The sequence below is a fragment of the Rhamphochromis sp. 'chilingali' genome (genome assembly GCF_963969265.1).
Source record: "Rhamphochromis sp. 'chilingali' genome assembly, chromosome: 13".
NCBI lineage: Eukaryota > Metazoa > Chordata > Actinopteri > Cichliformes > Cichlidae > Rhamphochromis > Rhamphochromis sp. 'chilingali'.
The window spans coordinates 30,472,176-30,494,847 of record NC_137940.1 but is presented as its reverse complement, the minus strand read 5'-3'; the positions used below and the strand labels follow the sequence as shown (position 1 = coordinate 30,494,847).

The following is a 22,672-nucleotide window of genomic DNA, read 5'->3' as shown; positions in this document are numbered from 1 at the left end:
CCTGTTTATCGTGGACAAAACTACCCAGTATTTTCATGCAACATTTGAATAACACAAAGTTAGTACAGCTTAGCTTGTTTTGCAGGACAAAACAAATATACATAATTTATTACAGCATATTATATACAAATCCAATGCGTGATTGAAAATGATGACATCATATGTAAGATTTAAATCTTCAGTTTATCAGTCCTTACCCTTACATATAACCTGTCTTCTTCCCCTTCTGTCTATCTTTCTGCATCTTTCTATATCAAAGAGAGCTAACTTTCTACAAGTTAGCTCTCTCTTTTGTCTCTCTGTGAAATACATCTGCTGGTATACTTTAACTAGCAACAGGCTGTGCTGCAAAATGCACACAGCTGACAGAAAAGTTGGATTTAAAATTACTACTTAATAAAAACGTAACTCCCTTCATGCTGTCTCCTCTTCTGTAGCGCTAGACAGTTTCTGAAGTATCGCAAACAAAAACACATGCACTCCTTCCACCGACTTTTAACTCCCGAGTACAAACGCTATAGATGAACCAAATGTAAGAGTCTGTTAGAAAATGTAAGTAGTAGAAGTAGTAGTAGCAGATGTGCGGATATTTCTTTAAAAATGTAGGGAGTGTACAGTAACGAAGTATTTGTACTTAGTTACTTCCCACCTCTGTTCATAGTTTAGTAGTTTTAAGACAGAAGTGCGTATACAATTGCATTACCAGTTGCAGAAAAAAACGACAAAGTTAGCATAGTAGAATACTAAAGTTTTTCATGTTCATGTTCATGTCACTTTAAAGGGTTTTAATTGTTTCATTGTTTGAAAATACATTTGTAAATCAGTTTGCCTAAATTTAAAAATAAGACTAGCATAATAATAGTAATAATAATAATAATAATAATAATAATAATAATAATAATGATGCAGAAATAAGGATTTTTGGAAAATAATCTTAAATCATATCCTTTGACAGAGGGATAAGAGTCTGTCATCACTTAGCAGCACTGAAATTGGAGATCAAATTTTTGTGGAAACAAACACAGATAATGTTCTTAACAAGAAAGAAAGCACATCAATTTGATGCTCACCTGCAAGCGCATGGTGACATGGAAAGTTGCTATATCTTGAGTATGAGAGTGTGGTTTATGGATCTGCATCAAAAGCACTTCTTGCAGGATTGGATATTGTCCAGGCTTGCTATGTGGAGGAAACAGCTGCTAGAACATTACTTGTTGAAGTTCAGAGGTCATGGAGACAAAGACTCATCAAAACCAACCTTAAAGATACCCTGGAAATGAGAAGGAAGAAAGAAGTCAAGTGTTAGGAGGGGATCGAGTGGCAAGAAGCATGGGAACATGTGACAACTGGCTATTTTCATACAGCTTTGTTATGGCCTTCAGTCACAATGTGGACATGAAAATAGAAATTGACTGACTGCAGCTCAGGTAAAGAAATAATAAAGCATTCATTTAGTACTTGAGTTTTATCGATGTGGAAAGAGGAGACATGCAAGATATTTTTAAATCGACACTGACAGATCTGTGGAGAAGGATAAGGGTGCCCATTTTTTTGAGAATTTCACTGGTGTCTGATGTGCCTAAAATCAGAACATGACAGTAATGAAGTGCCACACAAAAGGACCGAATCTAAGACACATACAGAAGAAAACCCATAGACAAATTTTAGCATGGAGCAAATAAGTGGAATTCTGTGTTTGTAGACATGCAAGTGATACATTCTTCTAGATTTCATGGAGCAATATTCTTGAAAGTAAATACTTAAGGAGGTCAGTTTGATTAGATTATTTCTTCATGAAAACCTGAGATATAGACAGAAGATTTCTTAAGCCGCCTACGAGCCTGAAACTGCAGGAAAAAACCCTAAAAATAACTACGATTCCCCCCAGCTGGAAAGATGGTGCAAAATTTCAGAGGAGAAGGAGTAAGTTCGATGAAGCATTAGAAAGTGTTCCACAGGATGGAGAGAGTAGACTTCAGTGGAAGCAGAGGTGATAAGGAGGGTTGGGGTAGGTATGGTGATAAGAAGAGAAATGCAAAAGGACAGATGCTAGTGGGGGTTTTTCTGAAAAGGATGGAAATGCCTGTGCCTCCTTTAAGGAGAGCAAGGAACATTAGATGATGTATAAGATTGGAGGAAGCTAAGCACATCCAAAAGGTGCAATCTCAATTAAATCAGGAGACTGTAAGGTGGTGGCAGGGGAGAATGTAGCTAGACACCATTCAATAGTAGTCTGTAAAATGGCTTTGGATACGAGTGAAGGCAGAGCCATGGATTAACTGGTGGGAGCGGAAGAAGGAAGACTGTTGCACAGAGTTCAGGAAAAAGTTGAGCCAGGCTCTGAGTATTAAGGAAGCGTTAAGACACTTAAGATGACTGTGAAAGTACAGCTATAGTGCTGAGGGAAATGTTGAAGAATGCGTTTGATCTATCCTCTGGACAGAGAAAAGAGGATAAAGAGGCTTGGTGGTGGAATGAGGAAATACAGGAAAGAATTCAAAGGAAAAGGTTAGCAAGGAAAAAGTGGGATAGTCACAAAGATTTAGAAGAACTGGGAGACAAGGCATGTTCTCCCCGTGTCTGCGTGGGTTCTCTCCGGGTACTCCGGCTTCCTCCCACCGTCCAAAGACATGTAGCTTGTGGGGATAGGTTAATTGGATAACCCAAATTGTCACTAGGTGTGAATGTGCAAATGAATGTGAGTGCGAATGGTTGTCTGTCCCTGTGTGTTAGCCTTGCGACAGACTGGCGACCTGTCCAGGGTGTACCCTGCCTCTCGCCCTATGACAGCTGGGATAGGCTCCAGCGCCCCCCGCGACCCTGAAAAGGATAAGCGGAAGTGAACGGATGGACGGACGGATGGGAGACAAGGCATATAGCCTATTTGGTTCATTTGAAGAGTTTCAGTCAGGTTTCAGAGTTCATCACAGTACAGGAACAGTTTTAATGAAGGTTACAAATGATCTGCTTATGGTCTCTGACAGTGGACAAATCTGTGCTTGTCCTACTAGACCTCAGTGCAGCAGTGATCATATATTTTATTATAGCGATTAGAGCTTGCTGCAGGTATTATAGGTACTGCGCGGCAGTGATTTCAATCATATATATCTAATAGACTCCAGTTTGTTCATGTAAATGGGGAGTCCTCTTCACACAGTAAGTTTAATTATGGAGTTCCACAGGGTTTTAGGGTGCTAGGACCAATTCCAATTGCATCACACATGCTTCCCTTAGGTAGACTTGTAATCAAGACCACCTAAACCAAGACCAAGACAATACCAAGACCAGAGGGTATCGAGACCAAGACAAGACCAAGACCGAGTCAAGACTAAGACAAAGTCGCGAGGAGACCAAGACAGAGACAAAAAAAAGTCTTTAACCTGCAGCCAGACGGCTGTAACTCAGGAGGTAGAGCAGGTTACCCACTGATTGGAAGGTTGGTGGTTTGATCCCTGGCTCCTCCAGTCCTCTGAACATCCAACTCTACCCTTGGGCAATATCATTAGAAGGCATAGCATAGATTTTCACCTTTTTCTTTTAAGGACATCCTGATAATAATGTATTACAGTAGTCCAGTCGAGAAATAATAAATGCATGAACTAGTTTTTCTGGCTCTCTTCCACATCGTGTCTTTGTCTTCTCTTCCTCCTCCCACCCCATTCCTCCTTCCCCCTTCCTGAGCCGGGTTTTATCGGAGAATTCTTCCTGTTAAAAGGGAGATTTTCCTTCCCACTGTCTCCAAAGTATTTGCTCAAAGCGGTTCATATGATTGTTGGGGTTGTCTTTGGTTTCTCTATACCGTACAATATAAAGTGCCTTAAGGCAACTGTTATAATATGGCGCTATGTAAATAAAATTGAATTAAATCTCAATGAGAGAGGTGGAGAAGGAAAAGGCCCATAGTGAGTTGTAAGAGGCCGAAGTTGTTTAAATATGTGTTGCTATTAATGCAGGGCCATTAGCGACTTTTGTAATTGTGAAACACTTAAGTCTGGTAGGTGGCGGTAATGCGTCTACAAGCTAGTTGCCAACCCTACAACCAGAAGAAGAAGAAGAAGAAGAAGCAGGAAGGCGAAGAATACCAGCGGCTGCACCTTGAGGGAGAGAAGCGTTGCAATAATGCCGATGTTTGTAGTGAACACCAATGTTGCCAGAGGTGATGTACCGGCAGCTCTCCTGTCCGAGGCTACAGAGGAGCTGGCCAAAGCTATGGGAAAACCTGCACAGGTAGGCCGGCACGCGCTCATTCTTCCACCTACCCTCACGCGATTGTACGTCATAACTATCAATCAATGGCTGTCCCCTTTAATTCCGCATGTTTAGATTTAACTTCTCTGATGAAAGCATATTATATAGAGCTCCACTCGGTAAACTAGGCTGGCTTTGTCTTGTGTAATTATGCAGACAGTGTGTAGACTGCCAGCGCTGGGAGATCATTGATCGGTGGAGTTGGATCACTCACCCGCTTCAAATGCAAGCTTGGCCATAAGAATATCTGGATGGCGCTTCATTACGTCACATTAATACTCTTATAATCAAGTAACCTACTCATAAATAGTCAACATTAAAGGAGACAGACATTTTATTCTCATCAATGATGAGAATAAAATAAAATAAATATATATATAAATATAATTCAATAACATGAGTCATCATGTTATTGAATTATAATCAGACGATTCTATGGTTTCTTTATTAGACTGTAATTAAGTGCTTAATTAAGTGCTACATAGGCGACAATGTTAAAATATATTATAGAGATTCTCTACTTGTGTACAGAAATGGAAAATAAATGAAGATATTGGTAACTTTTCAAAAATCCACAGCCTTCACTGGTTAATTGTTTTAAAATTTGTTTGCACCGTTTTGTGCTTCTGTCTTGTACACACCAGTACGTATCTGTGCACATCAACCCTGACCAAATGATGATGTTTGGAGGGAAGGGAGACCCCTGCGCACTCTGCTTCCTCTACAGCATTGGCAAGATCAGTGGTGCTGCCAACAGGCAATACTCTAAACTGCTGTGTGGACTGCTCAACAAACACCTGGGCATCTCTCCTGAAAGGTACCAAAGACACACTTTAACCAGCACATTTTTAATAATTTGATGAGTGAAAGTAACATGGTTACAGAAGCAATCCCCACCCCCGTCTGGCTGTCAGTGTCTACTCTCATTGACCTATTTTTCCTTCTCTCTTGTGTATTTCAGGATGTATATTAACTTTATGGACATGGAAGCAGCCAATGTGGCCTGGAACAGCACAACCTTTGGCTGAAATGGAGGTCAAAAAAAAGATCATTCCAGAATTTTCCTACAGGAACTTATAACTGACTAAATGATGAGTTGAAGACAATTGGTGATCCACTTGTAGAAATACTGACTACCTTAAAAGCACTTATCCAGACTCTTTAGCATTGCACTATAACTTTCCCATTTAAATGCAATAAAGCAAATCCTATAAACCATAAATGATTTTCTGTTTTCCTTTGTTTTCAATGAAAAAGGATCCTGACAGGTATGTGTTAGAGCAGTCAGGGAGCTGTGATGGAATCTTACTTTGACTGGAACACTATGTGGACGGCACAGGGGAAATATTACGATTGCATGATAGTGAAAGACAAGCCATCTGTTAATTGTTGTTTATCCCATTTGAAACTATCACTGTAAACTAATTGCTACTGAGTGTTAATGCTCTGAAAATGTTGTCCATTAATGAGCTAAGCAAGTTGTCCTTGTCATTGTGCCTGGTCAAGTATCAGGTATATTGTCAGGATACATATTAAGTATTATTGAAATACACGGATTCATACAAAACTCACTTTGAAGTGTTCATCATCAGGCCATAGGAGCCAAGCCATTAACTGTATATATCCATGTACCCAAGCATGACAATTAAGCTGTTTTCAGGCTGTGCATACAAGTGTAGATTGTTCAGTCTGCTGTAGCTCTCCAAAAATCTATGCAACGTTTTGGCTGGGCAAGATTTGCTTTAATCTTCCGTAGCATAGATTCAACACTGTGCCGGAAACATCAGAGATTTTGGCCCATGTTGACGTATCATCACACGGTGCATATTTGTGAGATTTGCATTCATGACGAGAATCTCTAACTGTCACAATCAAGAAACTAGTTTGAGATGATTGTGACATGGCACATAATCCTGCTGGAAGCAGACAACAGAAGATGGGTATACTCTGGTCATAAATGGATAGACTTTGTCATCAACAATACTCAGTTGTACAAAGAGTTTGTGAAGTAAATATTTCGTCAGTGATGACACTGTAAACCTGCACAGTCTGCTTCCTTTTCTGTATTTCAAACTGAATATTGCAGAAAGAGAAAATAAATCATTAATTTGGGGATCAGGCATTCATGAAAGGGTTTAATTTTCTCAGGTTTTGGATTGTATTTAACTTTGTCTAGCGGTTATTTTGGGGCTTATCTGTGAATTCTTCAAGCATGGTTAAAATATCTCCACACAGCTTGATGCTTTGCATTCTCATAATAATAATAATATTAATAATAATAATTCAGTTTATATATCGCCTCTTAAAAACTGTCAAAAGCGCGGAATGCCAGGTTAAAATTAAAAGCCAAATATTAGTCAAAACACTTTTTGAAATGGATACGAAACACAAAACTATTAAAAATAAATAAATGTACAAATAATAAATGTCACGAACTCCTACCGGAAATTCGTGACGGGAGGAAACGTCATATCACTGCGCGGCGGGAAAAGTTCAGTCAGGAAATATCAGGTTAAGCTGTGGCCTTGTGTTTTTCAGTGTCTTTGCTGTCCCTAATTGGTTCAATTCAGTAGTTCAGGTACAGAAAAACAGCTTCTCTCGCATGCAGGTAAAAAAAAAGAAGCAGGTTAGTGTTGTATGTAGCAGACGAATAGACCGGCTCGTGCTGTATTAGATGGTTGCCATGGTAGCCGCTACGTTTGATACCAAAGATGGCGAGAAAATATAAATATTGCGAACGGAAAATATCTGTCTGTTATTAACTGTATATTTATGTATTTAATTTTCACTTGCTTCAAAAATATTGAGCGTTTTAATAAATCCATGATTACTTTGGGTTTTTTTTCTACTATAAACCGACGTAGCAGTGACGTACCCGTTTCCTTCTTCTTCTCTTGAGCGAAATGGCGGCTGAATATGTTAGGTTTATGTACATTAGCTAACGCAAAACCAATTTAAGACACGATTTTGGTATCTAGGCGCCATAATCGGGTTCCTTCTTTAGTTCTAGTCTAGCAAATTTCTGGGTTGAAGGCGAAGTTCAGAAAGTCAAGCCTCGAAGGAGTTTCACTGTGCCGCACTGTAGGTATTTGGATAGATAAGGAAATCACCCGCCATGTGTTAACAGTAGCCTCTCTGAAGTGGTTATATTTGAGATAAAATGACGCATGCACGTTGTAATAGTGATTATTCGTCTGTTCGACGTTAATTTTGAACCGGGGTTTTAATCTATCACCATGGCTTATAGTAAAAATGAAGTGGTTTACGAATAGCTGTTTATGAATGGTGATCAAATGTAGTTAACCGTCTGGGTTAGGTTTTTACTGCTGTTTTTGTTCAGTTTTTTTTCCTTAAGGAAATACGGGAGAGTGAACTACTTGTCTTACCAGGTAACTAAACTTGCATGCTAAAATAAATGCAGTTTAAACCTTTCTGTTGCAACATGTGATGGTTTCCATACAGATTAATGGAATAAATGTAAACATGAATAAAATAAACAACCTAAAAATACATCCACCAGTGATATTTTTTAAAAAAAAGTATTTTTTAACTAAATCAGGTTATGAATGATAGTTGCTCTACCAGATGGGAATAAGGGAATAAAAACGTGTATATTTGCTGTTTGTAAGTCCTGTTCTAAGTCCAGACCTACTTATCATTTCCACCTAAATACTCTTTTATGTATTTAGCGCCATAACATTAGGTGGAAAGTTATGGGGCAGAGAGGAGACTTTATCAGCAAATATACACTTTAAATTGCTGTCATAATTAATGTAAAGCTTGTAAGAATACCTAACTTCATCTCTAATCCCTGTGTTTAGGAGTGAAGCTACCACCACACACAAATTTATGATACTAGGATATCTGCAAGTCGCTTTCAAAGATGTCTGACATTCTAACAAGAGGGTTCAAGGCCCAGCTGACCACAGCTATGGAATCTATTTCGAGGAGAGCCGTGTTTGAGATAATGAAGATTTTTGAAAACACATTGTATGACAATCAAATGGAGCTGGCACAGAAAGGACAAGAGGTCACCCAACTTAAAATAAAGCTACAGACAGCAGAGCTAAAGCTGAAAGAACTTGAGGATGCAAGAGGAAGACAGGTAAAGACGAATCAAATCCAGACGAATCCGTCGCAAACAGAGGTTGAAGTTGTCACTGAAACTCCAGGACAGTCTTCTGAGGTCCCTGAGATTGATTTTGAAGGTATAATTTTAAATGTAGTTACTTCTTTGACTACATTATGACTAAATGACATTTATGAACAAATAGGTGTTACTGTTTATAACCTCCAGGGCAGTGGTGGAGTGCGTGTGCAGAGTTGATCATAATTGATTATTTGATTTAATCTTGGTAGACTGTTGCAAGATTATTTTTACTCAGTAAAACAGTTGCCTGGCTTAACTTTAAGCATGTTTGCAATTTTCGTGCATTGGTTTGTGCAGTACCCGATGACTGGTGTTCTCCTCTGGGCTACGAGACAGTGACCAAACCAGATGAAATTGTGTGTCCCAGTGTACGACTACGGGCGTTGTCCATACCTCTGTGTCATATTACAATCCCCAAGGATGAGGTATGTAGTTGAAGGTAGAACTGTGGATGTAGCATCCTTAACCACCAGAGAAATCTGCAACTTGACTTTTATGTTTTCAGAAGAGGAAAAAAAACATCTTCGTTTTGTGACGACTTGAGGCTCGCTTACAACGTTTCACAGAAAACTGAAATTTAGGAGTGCAATGATGTGTATACAGCTACATAGTTTGTAAGATGAGAATTTACAAATTTGTTTGGTTATCAAATGTTTTTGATTGACTAATTGTATTTAATAATCATATGAGGTGGCATGCAATGCACACTGGTGCATTATTATTACTTTCACTAAGTGGTGAAAACACATTTTTAAAAATGAAACTAAACCTTTAAATCAAACCGAAATTTACAAATGCATACTGAAATTGTGCAAGTTCACCTAAGATGTTGTGGCTCCTAATGACTTGATAAAAAATTAAAATGTTTACTGCACTCTTCTGTTCTGTTACATCTATTTACTTTACTTATTTACTTTAGCTGAAAACTAAAAGAAACAAATTCTTCAGATGATGTTTGTCTCTTTATGCAAACACAGCTCCATGAGCATTTCGTTTACTTGTAAATTGCCCTGTTAGTCTTTGGAGATTATCATCTATATGTATATCTATATTTTAGGGAGTTCGCTGTGACATTGACTTGAACCAGAGAAGAAAGAGTGCCAGGAGATCCAGTAGAAGTGAGTCTTAATTCTTTCATTTACTATTTCATGCCAGAAGTGACAGCGTGCCTCTGTTTTCCATGTGATAATATTGTTGGTGGGTGTTGTGAGCAAAAGTTTCAGTGAATCATCAGATCTGTTTATAGTTTTCTACTCAGCAGATATTTAATTTTGCCTAATTACTTGTGCCAATTAATGGAGCAGCATGATTAGCTGTCTCTTCAGTGAATCTGTCATCCTGAGGTTGAACTGGAACTGCCCCATACTTGAAATACTATTATTTTTCTGATCTGCACCCTCACTGAGCTCAGTGTAGCAGCATGTGAACCGGTTCCCCATCTATTGTTGGATCTGGTTGGAGTGGCCCTATAACTTGGTGCAACTCTCAAGAGCAGAGACGTGTCACAACAGTGAACTGGGGTGTGCAATACAAAGAAAATCCAATGTGCCCAACCTGGGTAATCAAGCTAAGCAGTCACATGAAGGTGCTTGTCAACTAAAGAAGTTGGCACAATCTAGCTATCAGCGTGTTCACATGAAAGGGTGGGTGTTGACAGAGTGTGACCAGTAAGAAATGCGAACCAGTCTACTGACATCAGGGCAACTGATTTTACAGAGAAAAGGTGAAGATGTTAAGTACATAATACAAGCTGAAAGTAACACATCTCCTAAAGACAAAGCAGCAATTTGAGTTTGCGTGGGTTTAAAGATGTTTGGTCATTAAGACTTAAAAAGAGCTGCTGTGTTGTTATAAAGTTCAACCTATTTGAAGTAAGGATGGAAAATAGGCAAAAATGTTGTCTGTAAGTTAGCTGGGTATCACAGCTCTGTCATTAAGACTGATTAGAATTTGATGGATTCAAATTGCTTGTTCATTAATTTGATATGTAGATGTGCATAAGAGAGTTTTAGATTTTACTGTCTCAGATGCAGCCCTGTGGGGTTGAATGGTCTGAGAGAAAAGAATTTATATAAAAACAGAATTCAAATTTAGGTTTGCTTGCATGTGCTTTTGATTTAAGATCAAAAAGTACAAGAAGGTTCCAAGTTTTAGGATCCTGTATTAATGCTTGTAAAACAATGGGATTGTTGTTTACACTAAATAGAACCAATTGTATGCTAAAATAAAAGATACTTTAAGCTGCTTTCTTAAAAAAAATGCTCAAATAAGTCTCCAAATATACCTGTGTCTACTAATAAATCACAAAGCCTTCCCAAGTAAGCCTTCCCTTATAAAATTTAAGCTGCAGCTCTTCATGTGGATGTGTATTACCAGTCTGCAATCTGGCTGATCTAGGAATAAGAAAGTGTAAGAAATATCACCATTTTCCCCTTCATATTTGCTTATTCAGTGCTCAGCTTGTGATATCAGTTAAATGTTTGCATTAGTTTATTTCAAAATGCAAATGCACAGTTTGGCATATAACATTCATGTTATGTTAAATATTTTTTCCATGTTTTTCTTCACAGTTTCAAATTTAATAGAGAGCAAAAAAACAGGTAAGGACAAAAGATTTCCAGCACATGATCATTGGTTTCAGAACATTAAAAATGATGTGAAACTGTTACTCCATGACATCAAAGAGGAATATCCGGACCTAATTGCTTTGGGACATCATAGACGAAGGAGGAGAAAATTAACAGGACAAAAGCAAGAAAATGAAGTGAAGAGCAGAAGAGGGGAAAGAAAAACTGCATCAACTGAGTCCACGTCCAAAGAACATGAAACAATGGAAAGTGGCAGCAAAAATGCTTACTCCTGCAAGATTTGCAAAAAAGTTTTCGATACAGAATTTGGCCGAGATGTGCACGTACGATCACACAAGACGTGTCGAGGCTGCAAGAAAATCTTCCCATTTCCGAGCACACTGAGACATCATAAACGTAATTGTGCAAAACTCAAGAAATTGTTGGCAGCCAGCTCTGAAGGCAAACCAGCTGATAAAAGAGAAAACCGTACGGCAAGCAAAAAACAGGCCGTCAGTGAAGAGCGCACCCGTTCCTCAAGCAGCAACAACAATAAGGAGGGAAATAAAAACGCGGGAAGGTACCCCTGCACGCACTGCAGCAAGTCATTTGATTTTCGGTTCAAGCTAATAGAGCACATGCGGATTCATACTGGTGAAAAGCCGTATTCATGCAGCATTTGTCAAAAGACGTTCCGCATTGCTCAGTCACTCAGATTGCACATGGTGAAAAGACACAACGACCAAAACACGGAAATAAATGGAGACCTATATTGGACCAAACCTTTAGAAGAGATCGAAGAGAACACAGGGGGTTCAGTTTCTCCCCGCAAACACATGAGTGAGGAAATTGTGCAAAACAAAGAAAGGCTTCAGTCAAAGAAAAGCTCCAGATGGCAAACAATGGGCGTGCGGCACAATCGTGGCTTCATGTGCTTATCCTGTCACAAGGTGTTGAGGAGCAAAATAATCTTGATTGAACACTATCGCATCCACACAGGAGAGAAACCCCTAAAATGCGACAGGTGTCCTGCGATGTTTCGTACTAATGCGCAGCTGTACGTGCACAAAAAGAAGTGCCACTCTCCACCGGCAGCTATCCAGTGCAAGAAGTGTGGGAAACAATTACCCTCACAAGAAGTTTATGACAAGCATGTGTCTAAATGTAAAAATTAGAGGACTAAACCAAAGGACTCCTCTAGTACCACTGTGGACATTGAAACACTGAATTTTGTCTCTGGTGGCTTTAAGTTAAACTGTACTGTTTGTTTGTTTTTGTTTAATACAATTACATGATTGTCTTTCATCTCTGGCATATTTTAAAACAATACATAAAACATAATAATCCACAATCAGGTGATGTATGCTATCAACAAATTGGTATGAAGAAATGTCACTAAACTAAGAGTTACAGTTTTTTTAATCCACCTAAAACTTTTTTTCACTAATAACATGAAAATACATTTTGGGGTTTAAGCAGTGGTTCAAGCTAGTGCAAATGTATACTAACCCTCAGGAATTTCAGTCTAAATACTTCTAAAGATGTTTTTGGTTTTGTTTGGGTTTGTTTTAAATATATTAAATACCTCATAAATTGGGATAGTTCTGTACTTCAAAAGTTCTGTAAAACCAACATTACCTTAAAGCAGACTTGCACTTTGACCATAATAGTGACTGCAGTAGTTGTGGTAATGGATACTGAAAGATACATGGATCCCTGCTTGCTAAACTCTATTTTAAAGGCTTACCCTCTTGTTCTTGTTTATAACTTGAGCTAAATGCCATTCTTGGTGTTTTGTGTTTAGCTTGTCCTGTTTTTGTCAACAGGAATTTGAGAAATCGCACGACTTGACCTTTCACATCATCCCAAATTGCCTGATGTGCTTGAGTGCTTGAGCTTTTCATGTTGACTGTATTTACTGGAAAAAATCAGTTATTCTAAAGGTTCAACTTGTTTTATATCTGAAAACATTTCATTGTTCTGAGGTTTTGATACCTTTGCAATTTTTATACAGTTCTAAATATATTTTGTACGTTTGTTCACTGTTTTTTGTTTTTTTTTGTCCAAGTTTACAAAAATATGAATGTGTTTTACCTTTTTATCTGCTCCAAACCTAATATGTGTTTTTATTTTGGTCGTGTGGGTTTTTCTTTTTAACCTATATGTAATAGGTGATCTTACAAGCCCGTTATACTTTTTCTTTGTAACCGGACTGTAATTGCTAGATTGAATCGTTGTCACTTTTAAATAAAACCCCTATTTTATACCTTTTGTCATTTATGTATTTAATATGAATTTAGAGAAGATTCAAATTGCAGCAATAGGGATTTTCGATGAATACAAATGAATGTGCTCTGAACCATTTAGCCTTGTTATCGCGAGACTTGCGGCGGTGATCACGTCGCAGTTACCAACCTGCTAGCTCAAGAAAAACTACATTGAGTGTTGTTTTAATGCTCAGTGAAGATATTTTCCCACCGACTACTGTCGGCCATTACGGTCCTGTGCTTTTGGTCGTTTCTTCTTCAGTTGTGCTGTGAGCTTCAGGGCTGAATAGTAAAGGCTACGCTTGATTGGCTCCCGTGTTTACACGTTAACCGGAGGTAACGTTAGCTAGCTCGGTGTAACGGCACTGAACGCCTTGCCTGGTCACAGCCAGTTTCTCAACGCTAGACTGAAGTTAACTATGTTTATACTCTTCTTCCATACAAACTGGCTTTTTACATTACAGCATATTGCTTGCCATCATCGTGTGTAACACTAGCAGTAGTTTAAGTGATAAACCATATAGGAGTTTTTGTGATTATTATAACATTACTATGAAGCAGTACACATTGTAGATATCGAGTTATAAATGCTGGCAGCTGTTATAAATGTCTGATGGCGTAATGCTGTAAATTGGCTGTTTAGTATGGCAGCATCTCATGGCAGTTCATAGATGCCACGGCAGAGTGTATAGCGGTAGCCACGTCGTCCGTCTACTCCCTCTGGAGGCAAACCACAGAAGAAAACAGCAGTGGCAACCAGCTGTTGTCATTAAAACAGCATCCACAAAACAAAGGACAATGGAGTCTGTGAGGAGCGCTTTCCATGCTCAGCTGGCCACCGTCATGGACTCACTGCTGGCAGCAGCTGTGTGCGAGATAGCCAAGATCTTTGAGAGCAGCCTGTGTGAACAGCAGGCGGAGCTGGCGCAGAAAACCGAGGAGCTCTCCATCCTCCGGTGTAAGCTGGAGAAAGTGGAGAGGAGGCAGAAGGCAAAGGGTGGAGGGAGCGAGGAAGGAGAGATGTCCTCAGGAGACAGAGAGGGCAGCTTGAGGCAACAGACCCTGACAGGATCAGGTATTACAGCTGTCTTTGTCTGATTCAAGCTGGTTCATGAACAACTCAATTTGGTCATCGTCAGGTCATCGTCATCATATCTATACCTGCTCATCCCGTTATCAGCTCCATTGAACCTGTTGTGTTCATCATTATGTAGACCTATTACCTACTGAATTAGTGCCAGAGATGGTTACAAATTACAGTTCTCTCGCACAGGACTGAATATGGGAAAAGATGTCTCTTCTCATTCTGACCCAGTAGAAGGAGTCAGCCAGAGCCTTGGTAAACTGAAGGAGGAGGTCAAAGGTCAGGATGGAGCTTCAGTAAAGCACGAGGTCAGACCCTCCCCTGCCTCTGTGTCATTCAGAAGTTGCCTGTTTTATTAAACTGCAGCAATTAAGTCTTTATGACTTCTTAACATTCACCTGCTAAACTTTCCCTGCCTTTTCTAAGTCTTATAGCTACATTTTACTTTTTCAATTCAGCGTGCTGGGTCACGGCCTGGCCTGGGGTCTTTCACAGCCCAAGCGCCAGAGAGAAGCCTCGCAGCTGGGGACGAGATGCAGATTGATACCCTGACTGCTACACAAGCTAAGACAAAATGTAACTAAGTCACAATCTATTGCTAAAACAAGAGAAGCTATGAGAATAAATAATCAAAGCGAGAATAATAGTGAGAAGGCTGAAAGTAGCTAAATTGTGGGTGTTTTTTTTTCTTCCATATTTCTTTGCAGTATCTCACTGGGATCAGAGCAGTCGTGGTGCAGACCACAGACCCCTTCAGGATCAAGCCTCTGCCCCATTTCTCTCCATCTCCCAGAGTGGGCGCTGCTCCCCCAGACCTGACCCTAGCCTAGCTCAACCAGGTGAGTGGTTACCTGGGTTGGACACCACCCGAGGTGGGGTGTCCAGTCTGGAGAACCTACAGGCAGACACAACCAGCTGCACTGGTGCAGCTAGCAGCAGCTCTGGCACAGATGCGCCCTGCTTCAGGCCTGGTTTTGGCTCAGATGAGACCAGTAACGAAGATGATGACAACTCTTTCCCATTTCTGGACCAGGAGCCTGAGAACCAGAACTCCAACCAGAATGCAGAGAGGGGGGCCCAGCAGGATCAATCCCAAGCCCCACCTGGTGAGTCACTATGGAGACCAAGAGACGAAAGGGGTGGGAGAGCCTCCATGAATAACACCCGGCGAGTCACAAATTTTGGAAACAGAGACCCTCTCCGACCCCAGTCTAATACACAGCTGCTCACTTTACGACACACAAACGCTCTTAGCCACAATCCAGCTTCAAGTGGAGGGAACGGCCGACCTTACACCTGCCCATACTGCACAAAGTGTTTTACGTACCCCTCCCACCAGCGCAGACACCTTTTGCGCCACACAGGAGTCAGACTGCATCCCTGTCAGTTTTGTGAAAAGAGCTTCCTCACTCCCTCTGAGCTCACTGTGCACACTCGCACACATACAGGGGAGCGGCCTTTTGGCTGTGCTCAGTGTGGTAAACGTTTCGCCCGCAGCGGGAACCTGAGAGCGCACCAACGGGACGTTCACATGGGGAAGAGGCCCTTTGCTTGCACAGAGTGCGGAAAGAGATTTGCCCACAGGGGAAACCTTAGGGTGCACAATCACAGAGTCCACCAAGGAGATCCCTACTATATGGATAACCAGCAGGAGCCTGACATAGTCCCAAATCCCATTTAAAAAGATTTTTTAAATTAAAAAAATGGATCTGCACTTTGAATTTCATTTGCACAGTAAAATCTAAAAACTTCTTTGAAGGTTGCCTGTATTAGTGAGCACTTAAAATAGTTTAAAATACTTCATTTTTTTCTTTTATTTGTTTCTGTTTTGAGACAAGTGTTAAATTAATTATCCAAAGTTTAAGCTGCATTTATTGACCCACAGAATCAAAGTTAGTTTCTAAATGTTTTTTTCAGTTTTGACTTATAATTTTGGGTCCCGCAAAAAGAAAGCTTCTTATTTTGCTGTATTGTAAATGAGTAGATGTGATTTTCCAAGAATAAGAAACATTGGCTGCTGATGTGAAAAATGTAATAATAATGATTCTCCAGGCTGACTTTATCTTCCAGTGATGTTCTTCCCTGAATGTGGACAGTTGGTAAATGAATCCAAGCACCTTTTCATTATTTAATGTGACAAAACTCCAAAATAATAATAATAATATTTTTTGTAAAGCGAATAAAGAAAGACTAGTTGGTATTAGCTTAGGACATGTGGCATGCAGAGGTAGGATAGCACATCTGTTTCTTCACATTTGTCCTGTACTGCCTATCTCCTCAAACCATTAAGTTGAATGTATTGTGAAAAAAATGGAAATGTGTTCCTTCAACAAGTCCATAATCATGATATTAAAAAACTGTACTTTCCTTTCATCTTGTTTTTGCAAAGTGAAATTAAACACCGTAGTTATGCATTAACTTGTATTTCTCCTAAGCCTGAAAAATCACTTCACTTCAGAGTTTGGTTTTAGTTTCGCTGCACAAGTCTTTGTCAGACTCTAGGGGGCAGTGCCAACACACAAAAGAGTTATAGAAACAGCTTTGGACAGCTTTGCACATTTTGATAGTGTTGCCCTATATTTCAGATCTTTTTCCCTGATGCACGCACTTGTGTCATCGTGCCATCTCTCAAGCTGTGCTTGTTAGGCAAAATCTAAACGAGAGTACCTCAGCTACTGGGTTTAGGTGCTCAAGACCCAATTTCTCTTTAGCCGTTTGGCTTTAAAAGTGTGCAAAAACAGCAGTTTAATTATTGTCAGGGGGGCCATTCTATTTTTACTCCAGTCCATATCTTCAAAAGATGTGCTGAAAGATTTTGAGCCTTTCATAAAACTATATTTGCATATGCTTTTATGAACAACACCATAATAAGTCCCCGTGTGTGTTTTCTTCTCTCCATATAGTTCCTGAAAAAGTTACTTCCTAATTGTGGAAGTGAGTGGATACAGAACCCAGATGTCTCATTCTATGTAAAATGTTAAAAAGTATTTTTCACTCTTAATTATTTAAGTTAAATCAGAATCCATTAAAACTCGAAGTTGGTATGAAATATTCTCTGAGTTACTGCCTCTTTCATGTAGCTTAGGGCTGCAAAAAAGACAGAATTTAGTTCTAATAACACAAACTTAAATAACTTTAACCTCAAGCATGTCTTCTTACGCACAAGCCTAAAAATGCCTCAAGTGTGTAGGTTATGTGGAGGTTGATGGGATATTTGTTCGTGTCTCATCTCAGGAGCTGAGTGATGCCTGGCTGACCTCTGTGTATGTATGTATTCCCCAGGCAGCTGAGTCCTTGCTTTGCTCATGGAAAGATTACATTCAGTGACCTCCCATCCCCCAAAAGGTCACCTGTGTCCGTGTCTCCCTCTGGGTTTTGTGCTCACAGTTGTGAAACGAAAAGAAATCCTGACATTTGTAACAAGTGAACAACCAATTCTGAAGTGAAGCTTATAAAGGACAAAGAGAAAAGCAAGCATGAGGAGTTTTGTGTTTTACTTTATTTGTATTTTTGAATTTGTGAGTCAGATAAGGGCCAGTGCGCCTGTGTGAGTGAACTGCTGTTAATGTGAGCCAATTGAACCCCCCTACTGTGTAAAGCTGCAAGCTCTTACGGTCCTTTTCGGGGCATGCAGTGTTTAAGTACTGTATTTATGACTGCAATGTCAAATGGTAAGCCAAATCTATACATAGACTCAATAAAGGGTTGTGTATATGTGCTTGCATCAACAGGCAGTCAGTCACACAGGCTTTGCAGTGTTTTCTGTTTGTATATTTAGTTATGTGTAATCCCCTTTCTGGTATAAGCAGCTTTGCCCCAGTGGGTAAAAGCAACAAATGAACAGCTGAGTAGTCTGGAAAGACTATACAGCATTACTGCTTTAAAACTATGCGATAAAAGGTTTGCATAAAGGCAAAATATATATGCAGATATGCTCTAGACTATAGTGCTCTCTGGCATTTCAGCCCAAGTCTTAATAGCTCCATAGTCCATTTGCCCAGTGATCTGATTGGGTAGAAATTCAATTGCTCTCACAGTTGGCACAGAATAATAACTATATAGTGTCATTATGATTATAGTGTTGCCATTCTATATTTCAGCAGGGATCAGGCCATAATGTGCTCACCATCTTTCAGATTATTTGTCTTTAAACTGCTGTACCTCCAGCCACCTCCCTGCCGTAGGTCCAAAGAGTCATTCCATCATCATCCCATAATCCACCAGGAGTTTAAACGATCCCCCTGACACCCAGTGAATGCGCCCTCCTCCCCAAACATGTCATGCAGATGAAAAAATGAAAAGAATAATTTTCCCCCATTGACATATCAGTCAAATGCAACTGTGGAGGATGTTTATTTTTATAGATGCACTCCTCTCTTTTTCATTTTCAAACATTTTCTTGTTATTCTTATTTATGTGTTACCAGTTTCTTTTAATGTGTTTCTGTCTGTGTGTACGCGTTTTGAAGCCATGAGGGATTTAGCACTGCCCCAAGGCTGTTCGTAATCTACCCAGTCCCACCACTCCCCAGGGGCTGTGGTTTCATGCGGGTTGCCATTACTGTAGTGAAACCCCCCCTTTAGGGGATTGCAATGCTGTCTCCAGCTCAAGGCACTGAGTTGATCCATCGTCTGCGGACTGTGTTTAAGCACTCACTTAATGTGCTAATAGTGTTAGACTGGGGAGATGCTGAAGAGCTTTTAACTTTCATCAGCTAAAGCTTTGTCTGTTAGAAATGCTGATTTCATGGCTGCTGAGTCGAAATTGTAAAATATTACGTGAGGTTCTGGTGTTTGATAGCAAGAGCTTTTTATCAAAGAGGCTGATGGGATTGTTTCCATAGATAAAGATGATGCCTACATGGAACCTGAACCAGGGTGGGGGACTCAGAGGGTCACAGGTAGTGGACGGAATCTCCTTCGGGCGCTGGGTTTCACTGAGCCTCTTCACATGCTGGGGTCACAGAGCGTGATGGAGGAGTGGAGTGGGACTACATTATCTTTCCCTTTTTGGAGTTCCTGTGTGTGTGTATGTGTGCGTGAGAGTCTGCACGATTGAGTGTGTTCTCCATAGGCTGTTCTTGGGTTGCTAAGCAACTCTGTGTCTGCACGGTGAAGTGGGGGTGGGAAGGAAGAGAAGCACCAGGTCAAGAGAGGCAGACATAAGCGTCGCTGCTTCTGATTGGATCTACCAGTGCTCCTGATGAATGATGCTGATTGTTATCATATTGGCTGGGTGTAGGCCTGAATCATGTTGGGATATCAAGGTCCATCACCTCCCTTCTTCAGTCATTATCTCTATCAGTATCTGATTCAGATACAGTCCGTTCACCTGTGAGTTTGTGTGTATAAAAAGTGTGTTTTTACTTGAATTAACACAGGTACAACCACACTACACAGTTTAATCTAATACATAGGTCTTAATTCCCCTAATGTCACATTTTAGATACAAGTGTTTCACGTTTGCAAAAGCAAAAACAGGAGGAGAGAAGAGAGAGTTTAGCGATTCAGTTGTTTTTGATCTATACAGGAAATGTTAGGAAAGGATGGGCACGGGGACTATTTTATAGTTTCCTTTCCATACTCACAGATAACTAACCAATTTTGAGTTAAACAAAAATCAGATATTCAGGCAATTCCCCTAAATGAAAATAGCAAACTAAATAATTAACCTATGTGGGAAAATTTGGGGTGTTTTTCTTGAACAGAGACTGACTTTTAAAAGCAATGTGGTCATTAACATTACTCTGATGTAACCTTTGTAATTAGGGGTTTTGTTGTTTATTGGATGGCTTCTGCAAGTAAGGTGTCCCACTTTATATGGGGCTACAAAGCATTTCTGTCATTTGTCCCAGATCAAACATGCCTCACGAGAAACGTGTTGCTCCTAAGGAAACATGCATCCAAACTGAGACCTCAGCAAAAAGTACCTGAGAAAACAGTTTTAACACGTATTGCAACAGAAGAAGGGACTGCATGCGTGTGTAAGAAGATTTTCACATAAGATCATAATAACAAATGTGCATTTGTGCATATTTAACCTGCTTATATGAGACATATGACATATATCCCATCCATATTTAGCTTCTTGAGGTCTAGCAGTCTATTAGCGGGTGTCCTGTGCAATGAATATTGCATCATGTGTGATTCAGCAAATCAGATCTAAACTGTTTACTTCATTTCAGCTAATTCTGTTGTCTCCCACTCACAATCTAATATCCAGGTTGTGATCACTTCAGTCTTTCCTCAGAACAATGTTATATCTTGTCCTTGTCTTACTCACTAGAAATGGCACTAATAATTTTTCATGCCTCCTTCACTTGGATGTTTTGAATAATATTAACAGAGTCTGCAGGGGTGTCCCCACCGTTTCTACTGAAAGAGATAGTGAGAGGACACAAAACAGCTCAGATTCTCTGTGTAGGGCAACGAGTCCAATTAAGGGAGGGAATGATGGGTGGTCACGCTCTTCTGTTACCAAGGTTACAGGATGGGTCCAAAGCCAAGCCTTGACAAAAGGCACCGTCTCTACAGACAGAAGAGAGACCCAAGGCCACACAGCCAGGTCCAGGGTCAGGCAGAGCATGGAAACAAGGAAAAGCTGGACTTTAAATTTACTGCAGCTAAACAAAACTGCTGTAAGTAAGGTGATAATGATAATTACTGTGTGTGTGTTTACTCGTGTTTCCACCTGTTGTAATGATTTGTTTTTCCAACCATAAAAAGTAAACAAGAGGACACTGTAAAAAGTGTTTTAACCTCTATTATACCTGTTCTTTTATTTTTCATTAATTTACTAAAAGTTCTGACTTTAATCTTAGAATCCTGAGACAAAAGTCAGAATTCTGAGAAAAAATGTCAGAACTTTGACACCCAGTGTACGCTTTATTAGAAAAAAAGTCAGAATTCTGACTTTAATCTCAGAATTCTAAAATTAAAGTCAGAATTCTGAGATTAAAGTCAGAATTCTGGAAAAGAAGAAAAAAAGACATGCCCACTTTTTTTCCCCAGTGGCCCGAATCCTCTTTCGTAATTTTGAGCTAGATAAATTCCTAAATTTACTTAATGCTTAAATGTTCTCTTTACCATTATAGGGAAAATTGCACTGTTGAGGCACAAACAGTTACCTTACATTGGTTGAAAACAGAAGGACTTTGTCACATTTACAAGAATAAAGGTGATTAGTAGTAGTGCCAAAGTTTAGTTTTGCAGTTCGATGCTTTTCATTTGCAGCTTTATAATTTCTCACATCAATTCCTCTTTTGGTCTTGTTATAAGTGCTGTGGCAGGGTATTACTAAAGGTTAATACTTACCCTACTTTTGGATGAGGTCTGTGTAAGCACAGTAGTCCCGCCAACCTGTTGTAGGGACAGCCAATCAGAAGGAATTTGGAATAAAGGTAGGGAGGCTTTAAGGGGAGAGGATCTAACGTGTCTCCTTTTACACAGTGAATAAACTGAAGGGCTGGAAATTCCCAGTTTCAGGGACTCTAGCAGAGTCATGATCTAAAAATGCCATTAGTCCACTATAATATGTACAGGTAGCTATACCTATGCATGGGGAAAAAAGGGGTTTGTGGTATATTTTATGCTGGCAGGGGGCACAGAGAAGGTCAGATATGGCAGCAATGTGTGGCGCATTGCTCATCATTGGTAAGTGGTGGGTGGGGGAGGGCAATGCTGGCAGTCTTGGAGTAAGTCAGATAAACAGCTCTTCTTGTTCACTGGGAAGGGGGAAGGTTAAATCCTGGTGGCAGACAGCCAGCACCAGTGATGACACCAACTGTCACTGGCAGCCCCTCACTCCCTGCTGCTGTGCTAACTCCACTGTCTGTGTGTGTGTGTGTGTGTGTGTGTGTGTGTGTGTGTGTGTGTGTGTGTGTGTGTGTGTGTGTGTGTGTGTGTGTGTGTGTGTGTGTGTGTGTGTGTGTGTGTGTCCACTCGAGCATTGGTGTGTGAACTGAAGTGCTATTTCCTTTAGCGTGTGGTCATTTTTGATCCCCCGGAGTAAGGATGGGTAATATGGTTGATAAGCGCAAGTGGAACAGCTGTTTAATGAATCCCCACAACTCTGTAGAACAGCTCATCTGAAGCATTTCATTCATGCTTCATATTTATTTATTTATTTGGTACTTTTCTTACTGGGCATTACTGTGCTTTGCTGTTTGGCTACTGTGTTAGTAGTGTGTCAAATCATTTGTCCAGCACATTTGCTCAGACAACTTTGTTTACACTGTCTGCAGCTTATAGTAGAATACACATCATATGAGGATATAGAAAAAGTCTTTTAAGGTAAAATGTGGATGGACAGAGCTAGGATAGTACGATGTGGAACACTTTGTAGAATGGTAACTTGA

The 22,672-nt window shown here is 40.0% G+C and overlaps 3 protein-coding genes across 9 annotated transcripts; all 3 read left to right on the top strand.

Annotated features, from left to right (window-relative positions):
• The first annotated feature begins 4,044 nt into the window (after positions 1 to 4,044).
• On the top strand, positions 4,045 to 5,470 carry mif (macrophage migration inhibitory factor). Its single transcript, XM_080900898.1, has 3 exons — positions 4,045 to 4,227; positions 4,893 to 5,065; positions 5,210 to 5,470. The coding sequence occupies exons 1-3, from the start codon at positions 4,120 to 4,122 to the stop codon at positions 5,274 to 5,276; spliced, it is 348 nt and encodes a 115-aa protein (XP_080757024.1). The 5' UTR covers positions 4,045 to 4,119; the 3' UTR covers positions 5,277 to 5,470.
• A 1,247-nt stretch (positions 5,471 to 6,717) lies between these two features.
• Positions 6,718 to 13,231, top strand: LOC308408526 (uncharacterized protein). 5 transcript variants are annotated; one of them, XM_080900842.1, is made up of 6 exons: positions 6,718 to 7,329; positions 7,589 to 7,637; positions 8,070 to 8,456; positions 8,696 to 8,823; positions 9,456 to 9,516; positions 10,969 to 13,231. In XM_080900842.1, exons 3-6 carry the CDS (start codon positions 8,132 to 8,134, stop codon positions 12,138 to 12,140), a joined length of 1,686 nt encoding a protein of 561 aa, XP_080756968.1. In that variant the 5' UTR covers positions 6,718 to 7,329; positions 7,589 to 7,637; positions 8,070 to 8,131; the 3' UTR covers positions 12,141 to 13,231. The 5 variants fall into 5 exon arrangements, with proteins under 5 accessions (XP_080756968.1, XP_080756971.1, XP_080756970.1 ...); XM_080900845.1 differs by having other exon boundaries at positions 6,718 to 7,637; positions 10,969 to 10,998; positions 11,083 to 13,231; XM_080900843.1 differs by having other exon boundaries at positions 6,753 to 6,856.
• A 109-nt stretch (positions 13,232 to 13,340) lies between these two features.
• Positions 13,341 to 17,300, top strand: LOC308408528 (uncharacterized protein). Of its 3 annotated transcripts, XM_080900849.1 has the most exons (5): positions 13,341 to 14,307; positions 14,506 to 14,624; positions 14,775 to 14,892; positions 15,024 to 15,155; positions 15,350 to 15,484. In XM_080900849.1, exons 1-5 carry the CDS (start codon positions 13,890 to 13,892, stop codon positions 15,355 to 15,357), a joined length of 795 nt encoding a protein of 264 aa, XP_080756975.1. In that variant the 5' UTR covers positions 13,341 to 13,889; the 3' UTR covers positions 15,358 to 15,484. The 3 variants fall into 3 exon arrangements, with proteins under 3 accessions (XP_080756975.1, XP_080756974.1, XP_080756973.1); XM_080900848.1 differs by having other exon boundaries at positions 14,548 to 14,624; positions 15,024 to 17,300; XM_080900847.1 differs by having other exon boundaries at positions 15,024 to 17,299.
• The last annotated feature ends 5,372 nt before the right edge of the window (positions 17,301 to 22,672 follow it).

Bases quoted from the DNA above. Each gene is read 5' to 3' on its own strand.
- mif (XM_080900898.1), top strand. From the start codon at position 4,120: ATGCCGATGTTTGTAGTGAACACCAATGTTGCCAGAGGTGATGTACCG. The intron at 4,228-4,892 runs GTAGGCCGGCAC...TGTACACACCAG, and splicing joins CTATGGGAAAACCTGCACAG to TACGTATCTGTGCACATCAA. The intron at 5,066-5,209 runs GTACCAAAGACA...TGTGTATTTCAG, and splicing joins CTGGGCATCTCTCCTGAAAG to GATGTATATTAACTTTATGG.
- LOC308408528 (XM_080900847.1), top strand. From the start codon at position 13,890: ATGGCAGTTCATAGATGCCACGGCAGAGTGTATAGCGGTAGCCACGTC. The intron at 14,308-14,505 runs GTATTACAGCTG...TCTCTCGCACAG, and splicing joins ACAGACCCTGACAGGATCAG to GACTGAATATGGGAAAAGAT. The intron at 14,625-14,774 runs GTCAGACCCTCC...TTTTCAATTCAG, and splicing joins GAGCTTCAGTAAAGCACGAG to CGTGCTGGGTCACGGCCTGG.
- LOC308408526 (XM_080900844.1), top strand. From the start codon at position 8,132: ATGTCTGACATTCTAACAAGAGGGTTCAAGGCCCAGCTGACCACAGCT. The intron at 8,457-8,695 runs GTATAATTTTAA...TGGTTTGTGCAG, and splicing joins CCCTGAGATTGATTTTGAAG to TACCCGATGACTGGTGTTCT. The intron at 9,517-10,968 runs GTGAGTCTTAAT...TTTTCTTCACAG, and splicing joins TGCCAGGAGATCCAGTAGAA to TTTCAAATTTAATAGAGAGC.